This window comes from Zalophus californianus, chromosome 4 (assembly GCF_009762305.2).
Source record: "Zalophus californianus isolate mZalCal1 chromosome 4, mZalCal1.pri.v2, whole genome shotgun sequence".
In the NCBI taxonomy this organism is placed as follows: domain Eukaryota; kingdom Metazoa; phylum Chordata; class Mammalia; order Carnivora; family Otariidae; genus Zalophus; species Zalophus californianus.
This window is the reverse complement of record NC_045598.1, coordinates 36,746,145-36,760,352: the sequence shown is the minus strand read 5'-3', so window position 1 is coordinate 36,760,352 and position 14,208 is coordinate 36,746,145. Positions and strand designations below refer to the sequence as shown.

Sequence of the window (14,208 nt, the reverse complement as noted above, 5' to 3'; positions counted from 1 at the left end):
CAGCATCAGATTCCCTCTCCTGTTAGCTGTAAACCTCATGAGGTCAGAGGTCTGTGCTCCTCATTCACCCCCCTACTTTACATTTCTATATGTGTGATTACTCGAATAATCTCTAATTTACCTATTAGGCTATATAGAGGGCCAAGGGGCTGAATCCATCTTGTTTGCCAGCACCTAGTATTGTAATAGCAATAAATAACAAGTATTTATTGAGCATCTACTAAATGTCAGGCTTTGTGCTAAGTGTTTTACAGATGCTATCTCATCTAATCCTCACAAAGAACCCTGAAGTAGGTGTTATCCTGAGTCCATTTTACAGATGAGGACACTGAGCCCCAAGGTCACACTAGGAGGGGGGATATTGAAGTACAGGATGCTCTTAGTAGTTCCCTCATCATCACATTCAGCTGCCTGGTGAGGGCTGGGGGCAGAGAGGGAAGCGTCAGCTGTGAAAGGAGGTGGGCAGGTACAAAGCGCTGAGAGCCTTCTGGAGACTGAGTTTCTGAAGCCACGGAAGGGCCAGGTGAGGGGCGCCTGGGTGGCTCAGTTAGTTAAGCATCTGACTCTTGATTTCAGCTCAGGTCATGATCTCATGGTGAGATGGAGCCCTGCACTGGGCTCTGTGCTCAGCAGGGAGTCTGCTTGGAGATTCTCTCCCTCTGCCCCTCCCCCAACTCTCTCTATCTCGCTCAAAAATAAATAAATAAATCTTTAAAAAAAAAAAGTGGGGCAGCGGGTGAGTCGGACGGAGGGAGACTGTGATGAGGGAGCCAGACCTGCTATATGATTTGTGGAGTCCAGTGCAAAATGAAAGTGCGGGGCCCTCGTTTAAAAGTGAAGGATTTCAAGATGGCAATGTCAGAACATTCTAGGGCTTGAGGGCACAGGCCCATGAAGGCAGCCCTGGGAGGGAGGACGGTGGGTGAGGGTGGACGTGAGGTTCAGGGGACACGAGTGTCCGAGAAGCAGCTGGAGCCGAGCACGGACTCGCCCATGGGCATCGGGGCGGGATCCTCAGCAGGCAGGCAGCGTGGCCAGGGAGGCCCGCATGTAGAGGGGGGCTGGTGCCGCCCTCTGCGCGTTCAGGGGCGCCTGTCTGGGGTGTAAACTGAGAGGAAAGCACGCCTGGGGGTGGGGTGAGTGTGTGCGGAACATCCAAGCAACAGACTGTGGACTGTGGGTCTGAGGGCTTGTGTGGGAGGTGTGTCCAGGAGTAGGGGAGAGACAGACACCCTGCAATTGTGGAGTCCAGTCCAAGTCAGCATGTCCCGTGTGTATGAGAGAGAGGATGTGTGTCGGGGGCGGGGGTGAAGGAGGGAAAAGGTACGTGTGTAATTGTGGGTGTACGGGAGTGTGCGTGTGAACATATGCATATCCCCACCCACCCTCCCGGGCCCTGGTCTGTGCTGCCTTCCCTGTTGTGAGGGGCTCCCAGGTGAAGGTGTCCCCCAGCCCAGCCCCCAGGCCTTTGTGAGGCCAGAACCTCCCTGAGACATTCCAGCCTGCCCTAAGGGTGGGCAGGGCCACGGAGCTGCTTCCTAGGCTGCTGGGGTGATCCCGGGCCAGTGGTGTCAGGTTCCCGGGGCGGCCAGGCCCTCCCTCTGCAGCCCTCTGAGGGCCTTTGTTGGAAGTTCAGACAAACTTGTCAGGGGGGCGGGCAGGAGGCCACCTCCTAATCGGCTTTCCCAGAAGGGAGAGGAGAATGAGAGATTGGAAGTGGAGGGGGTGGCGCTCCAGTCCCCGAAGCTCTGTGGGAAAGAGGGGGGAGGGGTAGGCCTAGCCCTCCTGGCCCTAAAGGGGTCCATCCCCCACGACCTCTCAGAAGATTCTCTGTCCCCTGGGCCCCTGAGGGACTCAAAGAACACTGAGGCCAATGCGTAAGAAAAGGAAGATTGGGGGGGAAGCTTCAGGGAACCCCCCCACTGCCTTTCTCATGTCACCCACCACCAGCTGTCCCCACACCTGCTGCATGCCAGGCGCTCAGCCCCTCAGCCTCCTCCAAGGCTTTCTCCTCTTTACCTCATGTGAGCCTCCGGGGAAGCAGGCTGGACATAGTTAATGATCCGCATTTAACGGAAGAGGACACGGAGGACAAGAGAGGGGCCGTTATTTGCCTTAGTAAACAGCAAGCTGACAGTAGCTTGCCCCAACTCCATAATAGAATCTTCTTTTCTTCGTTGCATTTCCCTGAGGTCCCATCCTCAAAGTCACTCTGTGTGATCTCATGTAGCAACGAGGCTTCATTCGCCATGTCTCTGTTAACAACCACCAAGGTTAAGAGCGTGGATTCTGAGGTTAGCCAAGGTCACACCTTGGTTCACTTATGACTAGCTGCCTGGTCATGGGCAAGCATTGAACCTCTCTGTGCCTCAGTTTCCTCATCTATGAAATGGAGATAATAGTACCTACCGCGTAGAGTTGTATGAGGATTGGGGGACTGAATATCTGTAAAGTACCAGGCACAGGAAAAGTGCTATGTAGTATTTGTTAAATAAATTAAAGTCTAAGCAGTGCAAACAACTCCCCTCCTGAGCCCTGGTCCAGTACACTCCAACATCTTCCTTTGAATAAATAAATTAAAGGCTCCTCAACTGCCACAAACAAGGCCAGAATGGGCTCCGGCTCATTTCCTCACACGCACCCCAGCTCAAGTGTCTCCATCTACCACGTGGCCAAACGAGAGAGACTCAGGAGCACCCTTGACCCTTCCCGTGCCTGTAGTCACCACGGTAGTTCTTCCTACATTTCTCATCAAGCTGACCCCTTCTCCCCTGCCCTCTCCTCCCAGTCCACATGGATGCACCCTCCTCTCAGCAGCACACGACAACCGCCTCCCCTCTGGTCTCCCAGCCTCCTCATGAACCACCATAATACAAAAAGTCGGGGAGGATGGGTTTACTAAAATGCAGTCTGATCACCCCACTCCCCCGCTGGAAATAACTTTTAATGTCCCCCACGGCCCTTGGGGTGGAGTCCAAGCTCCCAGCCTCTCTTTCCATTCTCAGCCCCTGACTGCCCACCACCATCCTCAAGCCCCACCCAGACAGTCACTTTGCTCCTCCAGATTCAGGGGCTCACCCAGCCAGCTCAGTCCTGCAGCTCCATATGTGCCCTGCCTCTCCCAGGACCCCCTTCTCTCTTGCCTCCTGGTGAACACTGGACCTAGGAAGCACAGCTCAGAAGTCTTTCTCCCAAGGGAACTTCCTGGCCTCCCCAGGCTGAGCTAGGGACCTTTCTTCTGTCTTCCCAGAGCTCTCCATTTTTTGAACCCCAAATCACCCTGTGTTGTAACTGTCTTGAGAGCATGTTTTCCTCCTTCGTGTCTGTGTCTCCGGCCCCCAGCACAGGGACAGGCATAGGGCAGATGCTCGGGTAAGTGTTGAGTAGATGACGGATTCAAACTGCAGTATTCCCGGAGCACCTTCTACACCCGGGAACGTGTGTTCTATGGGGCTGAAGCATGGAGGAGGCACACAGTGGCTCAGGTCTGGGAGGAAGCAGTGGGAGATTTGGGGCAGACATTTGATCTGCCAGCCTCTTGTAGGGAGGTGGGAAGGCAAGGTGAAGGGGGGTGCCCCCCGCACCACCCTAATCCACAACCACACTGGGGAGAGAGGAATGCATCTCCTGGGGTCCGCAGTGACCAGGGAAGTAGGGAGGTCAGGGCCCTCCCAGGGTCCCCGTGGCCTGAGGCACCTGCCCCCTGGAAGCACGGCCGGCAGCTCCCTGCACACTATTAGAGCCTGCCGGGGTTCTACCAGGAAATCTCCAGAGGGGACTCTCACCACCCCCAAACCCCAGCCCTGAGACTGCACTCCTCCTTCTGGCTCAGGGGCCCTGTGCAGACACTCTGGAACCCCAGGGAAGGACCGTGAAGGCTGAGTAGGGAAGATGGCCTGTCATCTTTGCCGCAGAAATGCGCGCGCACACACACACGCACACACACATGCACATGCACACGCAGACACAGGAATTCATGGCACAGGTTCTCCTACATACATATAGACTTATAGGCTATAATCACACACACACACCCTGCTCACCCTGAGCTGGAAGGACCTTCATAAATCTCTAATCCATCCTGCCACCCAGAGCAGAAATCCCTTCTTCATTCTCTGCTTGTTCATCTCCGAGGACAAAGAGCTCACTCCCTCCAGAGGCCACCCATCCCACTGGAGAACAGCTCGGGCTTTAGGTCCAAATGTGCCTTCCTGTCATCCCCTTTTGGTCCTGGCTCCCTTGCTGTTTCCATGGAATCCCCGGCCTCTCTCCGCCCTACAGACCCATCATCCCAGGCTACCCTGCACACCCCCAGCTGCCCCTGCGCCCACCACCTGTGCTGTGGTCCAAGCAGCCCACAGAAGATGGGAGCCCCCCATCCCGGCTCCTCTGTTCCCCATGAACACTCCAGAGTGGCATAACAGCTACAGATGGAAAGGGCCACGGAGAGCCACGCGGCCAGCCTGCCCCCTCGCCGCTTCTCCCCCACCGGCCACAGCACTGGACAAGCAATAAGTAGACCTTGAGACAGCTGCTCGCTCAGCCCACTGCAGGCATCTCAGGGAACGAACCTGGACCAAGGGCTGTGCTGCTGGATTCTTTTATTAGCCAAGAAGGACAAAGAACAGATCACAACATCACAGGAAATCAGACAGACGGACGGATCACAGGACAGAGCGTCATGCTGCACTACGCAGGAGACAGGGCAGGGAGGGGGAAATTTGAGTCTTGTTTTTTTTCAACTAACAGAATAAATAAATACGGTACACAGTGTTTTTGCCATGGCCTGGCACGACCTGTAAGCACAAATGGTCACAAAACGGCTGGTGTGGAAAGCAGTCTGTCCAGCCCGCCAGCTGCAGAGTCGGGGTGGGGGCCCAGGCCCCTGGACCATGCTCTGGGGGGAGTGAAGAAGCAGGGAAACAGAGACCTCAGATAAGAGGCAGAGGTGAGGAAGGAGGCTTTCCTGGAAGGAACAGTCAGAGACAGAGGCTTGGGGTGAGCCAGCAGGCCCGGGGAAGGCCTCCATCTCAGGTGCAAGGGGCCCACCCCAAGCCCATACCCTCGGGCTCCTGTAGGAGACACGCAGTACACTCTCCTCTCGCTCTCTAGCTGCTTTCAGGAACTCAGGCTGGTCCCCTGAACTAGGTTGACATCCGCCCAGGGCCGGGGATCATGCACACTCTCCCTGCCTTCTCTGGGCTGGTACAATTGGCTCAATTGAATGAGGAAGTGTTGACAAAGATCTGAGGGAAGCTGGCTGAGCCTGAGGGGGCGCCTGGCTCCAGCGAGGGGAGAACACGGCTCCAGGGTGGACTTGCCCCTTAGGAGGTCAGGGGAGGCTTCCTGGAGGAGGTGGTGAGGTCCAGAGCTGTTGGATTCCAAGGCCCACTGACAGTCACCTGCATCCAGGGACTATGAGACGCGTCCGTGCCCATGCCTGGTCTAGATGAAACTGTTTTCATTTCAGAAACAGATCTTCCTGGAACTGATCCCAGAAGACAAACCAAAAATCCCTTATGTCTAGAGTCTCCACACCCCTTCGGTCCTCCTGCCTAAGTCTCTTTTCTTCTGATGCTCCTGTGGCTGTTGGATTCACCTTCCAAATCCCAGATCCCAGATCCGGGTTCAACTCATCTCCCCTTCCCCCACCTGCCTGTCTTGGTGCTTGCCCCATCAGGGTGAGGTCTTTAGCCTGGATTCAAGGCCCTCAGCCCCACCTCTCATGAAACCAGGGCCCCCTGCCCCACCGTCCACCTAGTCTCACTCTATTGCCTTGTTCAAATAGATTTTCCTGGCCCAGGCTACCATCCCCCTCACTTTTTTCCCATCCAAAGCCTTCTCCATCGGCCCCAGCTCAGATAGACACCCCTCCACACCAAGGATGATGGGCATCAACTACTCTGCAAACCAATCCTACCTGGCACCAATAGACAGCCCCCTGCCCCTCAGCACTGGGAGAGGAGACACACCTTAGGAATCTGTACCCTGGTTTCCAGATGTGGTTTCTCCAAGCAGGGGGTAGAGGGTTCAGTGGTGAGCCACAAAGGGTTGGGGATCATGACTTGGAATCTGTGCAAGCCACTTCCCTCCCCTTGCCCTGAACCCCTGACACTATGTGAAGGCACGGCGATGGGGCAACCACAGAGCCTGGCACTGTAGCTCAAGAAAATCAGGATCCAATCCAGATTTTCTCAACTAGAAGGGACCCATTCTATGTATTGGGACACTGAGGTCCAGAGACTGGCCGTGCCCATGCAGAGGCTTGTACCTGCACCACTCATTGCTTCACAGCAAGGCAATGGTAATTTTCAACTCAACCATTGTACTTTTGAGAGCCTTTTTGTTGTTGTTGTTGTTGTTAGTTGAACTAAAAACTTCTGCGCTGCAAGGTCTGTGAGCACAGACATGCAGAATGTTATAGCTTGATAGCACATTACAGGCCATCTCATCCAGACCAGAAACAGGCCCGCCGCTTGGGAGGGGAAGTTGCTGAGCTGGGTTCCTCGCCATGAACAGGAGGACACCTTTCCGTGTCAGCAACTAGCTGGCCGGAAGCCCTCACTGCAACAATTGGCCCCAGGACGCACGTGAGCAGAAGCGGAGACCACGCACTGTGGTGTGGTTTGCACTTACTGTGATCAGGAGTTAAAATTCCGCCTTCCTTCCTGGCTCAGATGCACCCCTGCGATGGACTCTAACTGCTGAACCTGGAGGCCAGGTGGTAGGAGAGGAGAACCTGCCCCTGTTCCCCTGGAGAGACCTCTCTCTGAGAGCAGCCCTCCCCCCTGCTGCCTCCCTCAGCCAGAGAAGTCTCACCAGAGAGTTCTAGAGCCCTGTGGTCAGTCCTGGCTGAACGCCAGCAGCAGGCCTCTTCCTGGAGCTCTTACGGGCAGGGATGCTGCCCTTCTACTGCCTGCCTCAGTCTGCCTCCTGCCTCCATTCCCCTCCTCCTCGAGCTCGGGAATGGGGCCTCAAGGCTGAGAAAAGAGAGAGAAGAGAACATGACCCATGACCACTTCTAAATGCCAGGCTTGAGGGAGAGCGGCGAAGGGGGCCAGCTCCAGGGGCAGCAGGGTCTCCAGCGGGGGCCTCCCACCCCCCACTGGGGTTGGAAAGGAACAGCAGTCTAGAGAGGGCCCGTGCAGGGAGGAGACGGGCAGGTGGGAAGAAGCAGGAGGCGAGGGACAGGAAGAAGCAAAATTACTAAGAGTGAAAAGTCAAAATCCCAAACAAAACAAAGCCTGGGGACTGACAACACCACACAGCCAGCACCAAAGAAAGAAAGCAGGAGTGGGGAGAAGAGACGTGGGCCAAGGGCCGGAGCTGGGAAGCTGGAGGCTGGGGAGAGCAGGGTAGGCAACCAGACAGAGGCAGGTCAGGGAAGGAGAGGGCGGAGAGAGACAGAGGAGAGGCAGAGAGCCATGTGGAGGCCGGAGGTGGAGGCAAGGGCTACAGGGGGCCTGGGGCAGGTGGGTGGGGGCCTGAAAATATAGCTTTATATATTTATATTTATATATCACATTCCACACATCGACTTACTAGGAGGCAGAGGGGAGGGAGGGCGGGCAGGGAGGAGGCCGGGCTGGGGTGAGGATCTGGCCACTGAGGGCCTCACTGCCTTGCAGGAGGCCGCAGGCGCCCTGGCCTCACCCGCCCCATTTGGCCTCCATGGGATCCGAGCAGGGCCATGCAGAGGGTGTGCAAGTGTGGGCTTCACCTAGGACTGGGACTCGGGGAGGGGGAGAGGGAGCAGGACTCCAAGGCCCTGGGATCCCTGGGCTCATAGAGTTAACTCCTTGCAAGCCATCTGGGGGTAACCCTGGGGCTGGGAGGGGACACCCAAGACCCCTGGCTGGGTTGGAGGCCAGCAGTCAGTTGGGCAGTGTATCGAGTCCCAGAGAGGCCGCGTGCTGCTTGGCCCGAAGCCGCAGGTTCTCGATGCTCGTGGTTTTACTGTTCAGGGCAGCCGAGGCAGGTGCCAGGCCGGCGGGGGGCGCGGGCAGCAGTGGGGACCCCCACACGCCCTGGTGGGCAGCAGCGGCTGCTGACAGGGACTGGTAGTAGGACTGGCAGTGCAGTGAGCCCAGGGGGGCCATGTTAACACCCAGGTAGGGCACGGCGGCAGCGGCCGCAGCAGCAGCAGGGGCCGGGCCCCCCACTTCGAAGGATGAGTAATGTACGAGGTTGTTGGTGGCCGCCATGTGCTGGCGGAATTGCTCCTGCAGACGGAAGAGGCTCAGCGGGGAGGAGGAGTAAGAGTGGGAGGGGCCCAGGAGGCCGCCCCCGGGGGCTGCGGGGGCCAGGGCCAGGCTGCCTGGGGAATCTGCAAGCAGAGAAACCGAGAACCAAGGACTCAGGACAAGGACAATGGTCTGCCGGGGCGGGGGGACGGGGGGCTCCCTCAGACTTCCCACCCCCTCGGCACTGCAGACAAGACAGGTATTGGCTGAAACCATACCCACTCATCTCAGCCAAGGCACCTGCTGAAGCATCCCTCAGGATCCTGGGAGGGGGGCACCCAGGCTTCCTGCCAAGGCCCCCATGTCTGACTTCTTGGGGATACTCCTTTTCTTTTCAAGAACTGTCACCTTCCCTTCCCCTCTCCTGTCTGTGGCTCCTCCCACCCACCAGCTCTCTGCCTGGGCTCAGGATCTGTGTCTGAGATAGGCCTCGTGCCACAACTCCGTTCCTTCAAAAACGTGGTTCTGAGTCTCTGCAGCGTGTGAGAACCCCTGGTACCAATGTGGTATTCACCCAATAGGCACTGCTTTGTCTGCACTGGTTGTTAAATACCTTCATATTTCCATGATGGTTGATTAATAGCTTTTGCCCCGAGCTCCCCAAGTCCCCTCCCCTGCCACCCTCCCCAGAACCCCCAAGACCTTCTGAGGATTCAGCAACTGAAGAGTGAAGAACTGGCACAGGCCTGCTAGGGCCAACTCCCCTAACGGGCCATGCCCTAGTGCCCTATGGTAAAAGCTGACTCTCCCCGCTGTTCTGATCCACCTCACGTCCCCAGGCCCCTGTCCCACCAGATCTGGCTGTTCTCCCTGGGCTGGGCCCCCACCCACCCACCCACCCACCCACGGCACCTGCCAAGCCTCACCTGCCTTGGGGCTGCCCCTCTTGCAGCCCAGCCCCTTGCTCTCAGCCCCAGGGCTCTTCTCAGCTTTGGGATCCTCGGCCCCTGCCCGGGGATCCTCCTCCCGGTCTGGCTGGTCCTCAGGGGCTGACTCACTGGCCGACTGCTCAGACAGGCTCAGGTGAAGCTCGGCAGGGGGGTCACCACTGGGCAGGCTTGGGGGCTGTTCAGTCTCCAGCTGGGTGTCTGGGGTTGGGGCCTCTGTCTTGCCTTCCCTGTGGGAGCCCTCGGCCTCCTTCTGCTTCTGGAGCTGCTCTTTCTGCAGGCTGCGCTGCTTCTTCCGGAACTTGGCCCTGCGGTTCTTGAACCACACCTGGGGATGGGAGAGGAGTTGTAGGACGTGGCGCTGGGTGCTCTGGGAGGGGAGGCGCATGACAACATTGCTGTCTGCACCTCCCAGGAAACATGCACCCTCCATCGCTTCCCAAACCACCCCCCACCCAGCTAGCGCTGCAGGCATTCACGGGGAGAGCAGCTCCGCCCCACTTGGGGGCGAAAATGCCAGCTCCGCGGCAGCAGGAAGCAGACTGATGGGCTGGTGCCTGTCTGCAGGGTCTCCTCAGAGGTACGGGGCCCTACCTGCACCCGGGCCTCTGGCAGGTTGGTGCACATGGCCAGCCTCTCACGCATCACCACATCTGGGTAGTGGGTCTTCTGGAAGGTCTTTTCCAGGGCCTCAAGCTGCTGAGCGGTGAATGCCGTGCGGCTGCGGCGCTGTTTGCGGTGCTGGGAGCCATAGCGGGCCTCCAAGATGATGTCTTGAAATGTACAGCCGTTGGAGGGCAAGGAGAGGGGGCCCATTTAATTATGGGAAATGGGTTCTGAATCTTACTTTGCTCTGATCCCCCTGTGGACACCCGGGTCCTTGCAGAGCCGGGTCCTGACCCTTTCCCCTCAGAATTCACCCATGTTCTCTCCGTATGGCTGGGGTTCCAAGATCTCCCCGCAGCCACATTCGCCATAAGGACCACAGAGCTCTGACTCATCTCCATGAACCTCTGTCAGGAATACGGTTGACAGAGTCCTCGTCTGGTTTGGCGGTGGGTGGGTAGGTAGGTGGACATTGCTCCAAGATCCTTAAAGTCCTAGGATGCTATGAGTATAATATTCTAAGACCACATGACGCTAATAATCTGTACATCAGTGTCACAAAGGTTCTAACGTCCCATGATCCTTCGATTCTGGGTACCGGCAGAATACTGGCCCCTGGCTATGCGGAGCCAGGCTGGCAGCTGGGACATATCTGCAAGGTCTAGTTAGGGGAGGTCTAACGGGTAGCCCTAATTCACTGGTACTTGATTCTATGTCGTCTGGGTATGACTCTCATTACCCCAGTTGTTCTATGCGTCTCTGACGGCAGGACCTGAGGCTCCTGCTCTCATGTCTCCTCAACAGAAAACCTGGCTCCGGCAGGACCCTCAGAGCACAGGAAAGTTTTTGCATCTAGTCTTGACCCCTTTGGCTCCTTCCTCAAAGGAGGACAAAAAAACTAAGTTCTAAACACCACAGGTTTGGAGCAGAGACAGAGCTGGTGGACCACTGCTTCTATGGTCCTGCTCACACATTGGTAACATGAAGACAACTCAGGGGGCGCCTGGGTGCCTCAGTCAGTTAAGCATCTGCCTTCGGCTCAGGTCATGATCTCAGGGTCCCGGGATCAAGCCCCATTTCGGGCTCCCAGCTCAACGCGGAGCCTGCTTCTCCTTCTGCCTGTGCCCCTACCCCCACTCATGCTCTCTCTCTCTCTCTCTCTCTCTCAAATAAATAAATAAATAAATAAATAAATAAATAAAATCTTTAAAAGGAAGAAGAAGAAAGAAAACAATTCAGGATAGAGGTCTGCCCAGGGCTGGTGTCTAGGATCTAGCCCTTCTGCCTCATTAGACTCCGGTGGATGGACAGTAACCTCTCTCCCCTGCCTCCCATAGCTGACAAATGGATCCTGGGCTGTCTACATTGAAGAGAACCTGAGCTGTGTCAGGCTCTGATAGGATTGCCAGGGTCCTTCCTCTGTACTCCAGGTACTGGGGAGACATCCACAACCCCCTAAATGAGGAAGGATGCAACTGGGTTTCCAGAAAGGCTCAGACTTTGGGTTGCTCTTTCAGCTTCAAGAGGGAGCCCTGAACCTCTCACAAATTGGCACTAATCCCAGCCTGGACTGAGCTCATGTTGGTTACCTGGGGACTGGGGACCCCTCAGTCAGCTGAACCTTGGTTGAGGGAGCAAGAGTTCAGCATCCTGCTACCGGCTCCAGGGACCAAAATGGTGGGTGATCACAGGGGAGGCCAGGCTGTCTGCCCCTCAGCAGAACTTTCTACCAGAAGGTGAGGCCTCTAAACAAAGGCCCACCTGGAGCTCATGTCCCTCCTTCTTGAGAACTGGAGAATTGGGGTAGAGTGCTAACTATTCCAGGTCTTCTGCCCCCACCAGCGGAGGGGAGCCCCTATCCCCAATTCCTCTCTGGGTCTAGCACACAGTGAGAAGCCGGTGTCTCCACCAGGTTGGACATAGGGCATTTACTGCCAACCAGGGAAGCACCCAGTCAGGACAGGACTGTACCCACATCCCACACTGGAGACTCATGTCCCACGCTGATCTAGAGAAGGTAACCAGGGGCTCCGTTTTATCCACTGAGCCCTGCCCCAAGGCCTGGCAGGGTCTCGAGGAGTGGAAATGGCCGCCTCACGCTCCCTTCCAGGCCCGCACCTCTTCCCCAGCAGGGTCCTCATATCTCTCATCCCTTTTCTGTGCCTTTGCTCATGCGCTCCCCTCACCGACGGCGTGGCTCCCGCCCCACAGCCTGCAGGAAGTCCTCTCTGACTACACCAGCCCCACTGCTCTGAGCTGCCCCACCAAACGACCCTCGCCACACTCCTGCCGTGCTCTCCTAGGTGTCTAGGAGCACCGATCCCCCGGGTGCTCTCAAGCCCTCTGAGTACCGCCTGGCACAGGGCTAGGCCCATGTGGACTCACCAGCTGCTCAGGGTTTGACCTGGGACAGTAGAGAGTGGGTGGCACCCCCTCCCAGGAATCATGCCCCTCGCCTATGCTGTCAAGTCCTTCTCACGCCCAGTGAGAGGCTGCAGGGCAGGGGGCAACGTTCCATTGAAGGTGGAGGGAGACACAAGCCTGCAGCTCCCTTGTGGCCACTTACCTTGGGACTTGAGTAATAATGACTTCTGAGCACATCCCAGTCTCTGCCGAATACCTTGCATACCTTACCTCAAATAACTTCCCAGCCAGCCTATTGTCCCCTCTTTGTAAGGGGAGACCCAGGCTCAGAGAGGAGAGGTATTCGAATGGGCAGATCTACAGTGACCACAGATCCGGGACTTCAAAGCTCTATTTTTAGCCATCACGTCATGTTCAATGCCCCCAGCCCCGCCCCCACCTAGATATAACCTCTCTGAGCCTCAGTCTCCTGGTCCATAAAATGGAGGTAATAACCTCTCTTCCTCGGCCTTGAATACTGTGATGCACACAGAAAGCCTCACACGGCCCCTGGCACATCATCGGCATTCAAAACACGGGAGCTGTTATTCTTTATGTGCCTTCCTGCACCTGAAGTATCCTCCCTGGGCACTCCAGCCCTCTTCTGGCTACTTCCCAGCTACAATCCTCGAGGCTACTCCCTTACCCTCCTACCTCAGCCTTCGTCTGTGAGATGGGCTAACGCGTCCCCCCACCACCATAGGGCTGTTAAAGGAATCTGAAGCCTTGGGGCGGCTCCAGTGCCCAGCACAGCGCCGGCTAACAAGGAGTGCTCTAGATGGTCATACATAGATTTTGAATCGACATCTTTCTGTGCTGCTGAGTGACCTGGGACTTCCAGGGCCTCCCAGAGTAAACTTTGCCAGTGCTCCCTCCCTCCCTCCTACTGGGGGACTTCCAGAGCCTCCCCACCCAGACCTCTCCTCCACCCCCCACCATTCTGTCCCCCAGGGTCCCATCCCCACGGCCCTTACCAGCCAAGCGCTCGGCCAGGGTAAGTGCATGCACCGAGGGCCGGTAGTCTGGGGCGTGCTGGGCCTGCTGGGCCGCCTGCTGGTGCAGGTTGTACATGGCACTGAGAGAGTTCATTGCGTGCAGCGAGTAGCCGTTCACCCCGTAGTGCTGCATCGCGGCATGCGCCTGCCGACGGGAAAGGACGAGAAGGGGACATGAAACAGGGTATCGCACTCTGCCCTGGGGAAGACACCACCCCCAGCCCAGACCTGGGACGCCCACCTCAGCCCCAAGGGCTTCTGCCCCTCCATCGGAAAGCACCCCGTGCTCTGGGGTCAGACTGCGTGGGCCGGAATCTTAACTCTGCCACTCAGGAGCATTGTGACTTTGGACAAGTCACTTCACTTCTCTGACCCTCAGTTTCTCCCTCTTCAAAATGGGGCTAATCATAGAACTTATCACACGGGTTTGTTGCAAGAATTAAGAGGAGCATTTACCATAGGGCCTGGCACATAGCGTGTGCTAAAAAATGTCAGTCATTGTGATTTATCAGCCCCGTTGCTTCTTTCCGAAGCCATGTCTCCACTTAGTCACCCAGGCGCTGTCTTATTTGTACCTTCATTGATTCACTCACACACTTACTATTCATTCAACCATTGAGGCCCACATGGGGCCAAGTCCAGGGCTGGACTGGAGACACTGAGGCATTTGACGAGATCATGGATTAAGACCTTCATGTGCTGCACAGACGTAAGAACACTATCGTTATGACGGTTACCTATTCACTGCCATCACCTCCCTCTATTTACCATTTCCCCAAGAGCAACCAACCCCATTTACAGATGGGTCTACTGAGGCTTAGAGAAAGAGCAGGGACATGTGGAGGCCACATAGCCAATCCAGGGCCCAGCCCACCCACGCTGCTTCAGCCTCATTCTTTGGTGGTCAAGTTATCATCCTTCCTACTGAGAACGCCCAGCTCAGCATGAGGTCCTATCAGCCCCAGGTCTCCTCTGGACCCTCACGGTCCTCATCTGACCACCCACCCTGTGTCACCCTGAAACGGCATTTTTAAAATGTGCTCCAATGTCTGCAGGCTCCAAAAGACACACAGG

The 14,208-nt window shown here is 56.6% G+C and overlaps 1 protein-coding gene across 1 annotated transcript; it reads right to left on the bottom strand.

The window, feature by feature from the left end:
• Positions 1 to 7,874: 7,874 nt before the first annotated feature.
• DMBX1 (diencephalon/mesencephalon homeobox 1) lies at positions 7,875 to 13,757 on the bottom strand. The gene is made up of 5 exons (XM_027576749.1): positions 13,736 to 13,757; positions 13,114 to 13,279; positions 9,725 to 9,903; positions 9,110 to 9,458; positions 7,875 to 8,326 (listed from the first exon to the last, which is right to left on the bottom strand). Exons 2-5 carry the CDS (start codon positions 13,265 to 13,267, stop codon positions 7,875 to 7,877), a joined length of 1,134 nt encoding a protein of 377 aa, XP_027432550.1. The 5' UTR covers positions 13,268 to 13,279; positions 13,736 to 13,757.
• Positions 13,758 to 14,208: the final 451 nt, after the last annotated feature.

Excerpts from the sequence above, each read along its gene's own strand:
- DMBX1 (XM_027576749.1), bottom strand. The coding sequence starts at position 13,267 with ATGCAGCACTACGGGGTGAACGGCTACTCGCTGCACGCAATGAACTCT. Across the intron at positions 9,904-13,113 it reads CCTGGCCGAGCGCTTGGCTG|ACATCATCTTGGAGGCCCGC; the intron begins GTAAGGGCCGTG and ends GTACATTTCAAG. Across the intron at positions 9,459-9,724 it reads TGCCAGAGGCCCGGGTGCAG|GTGTGGTTCAAGAACCGCAG; the intron begins GTAGGGCCCCGT and ends TCCCATCCCCAG.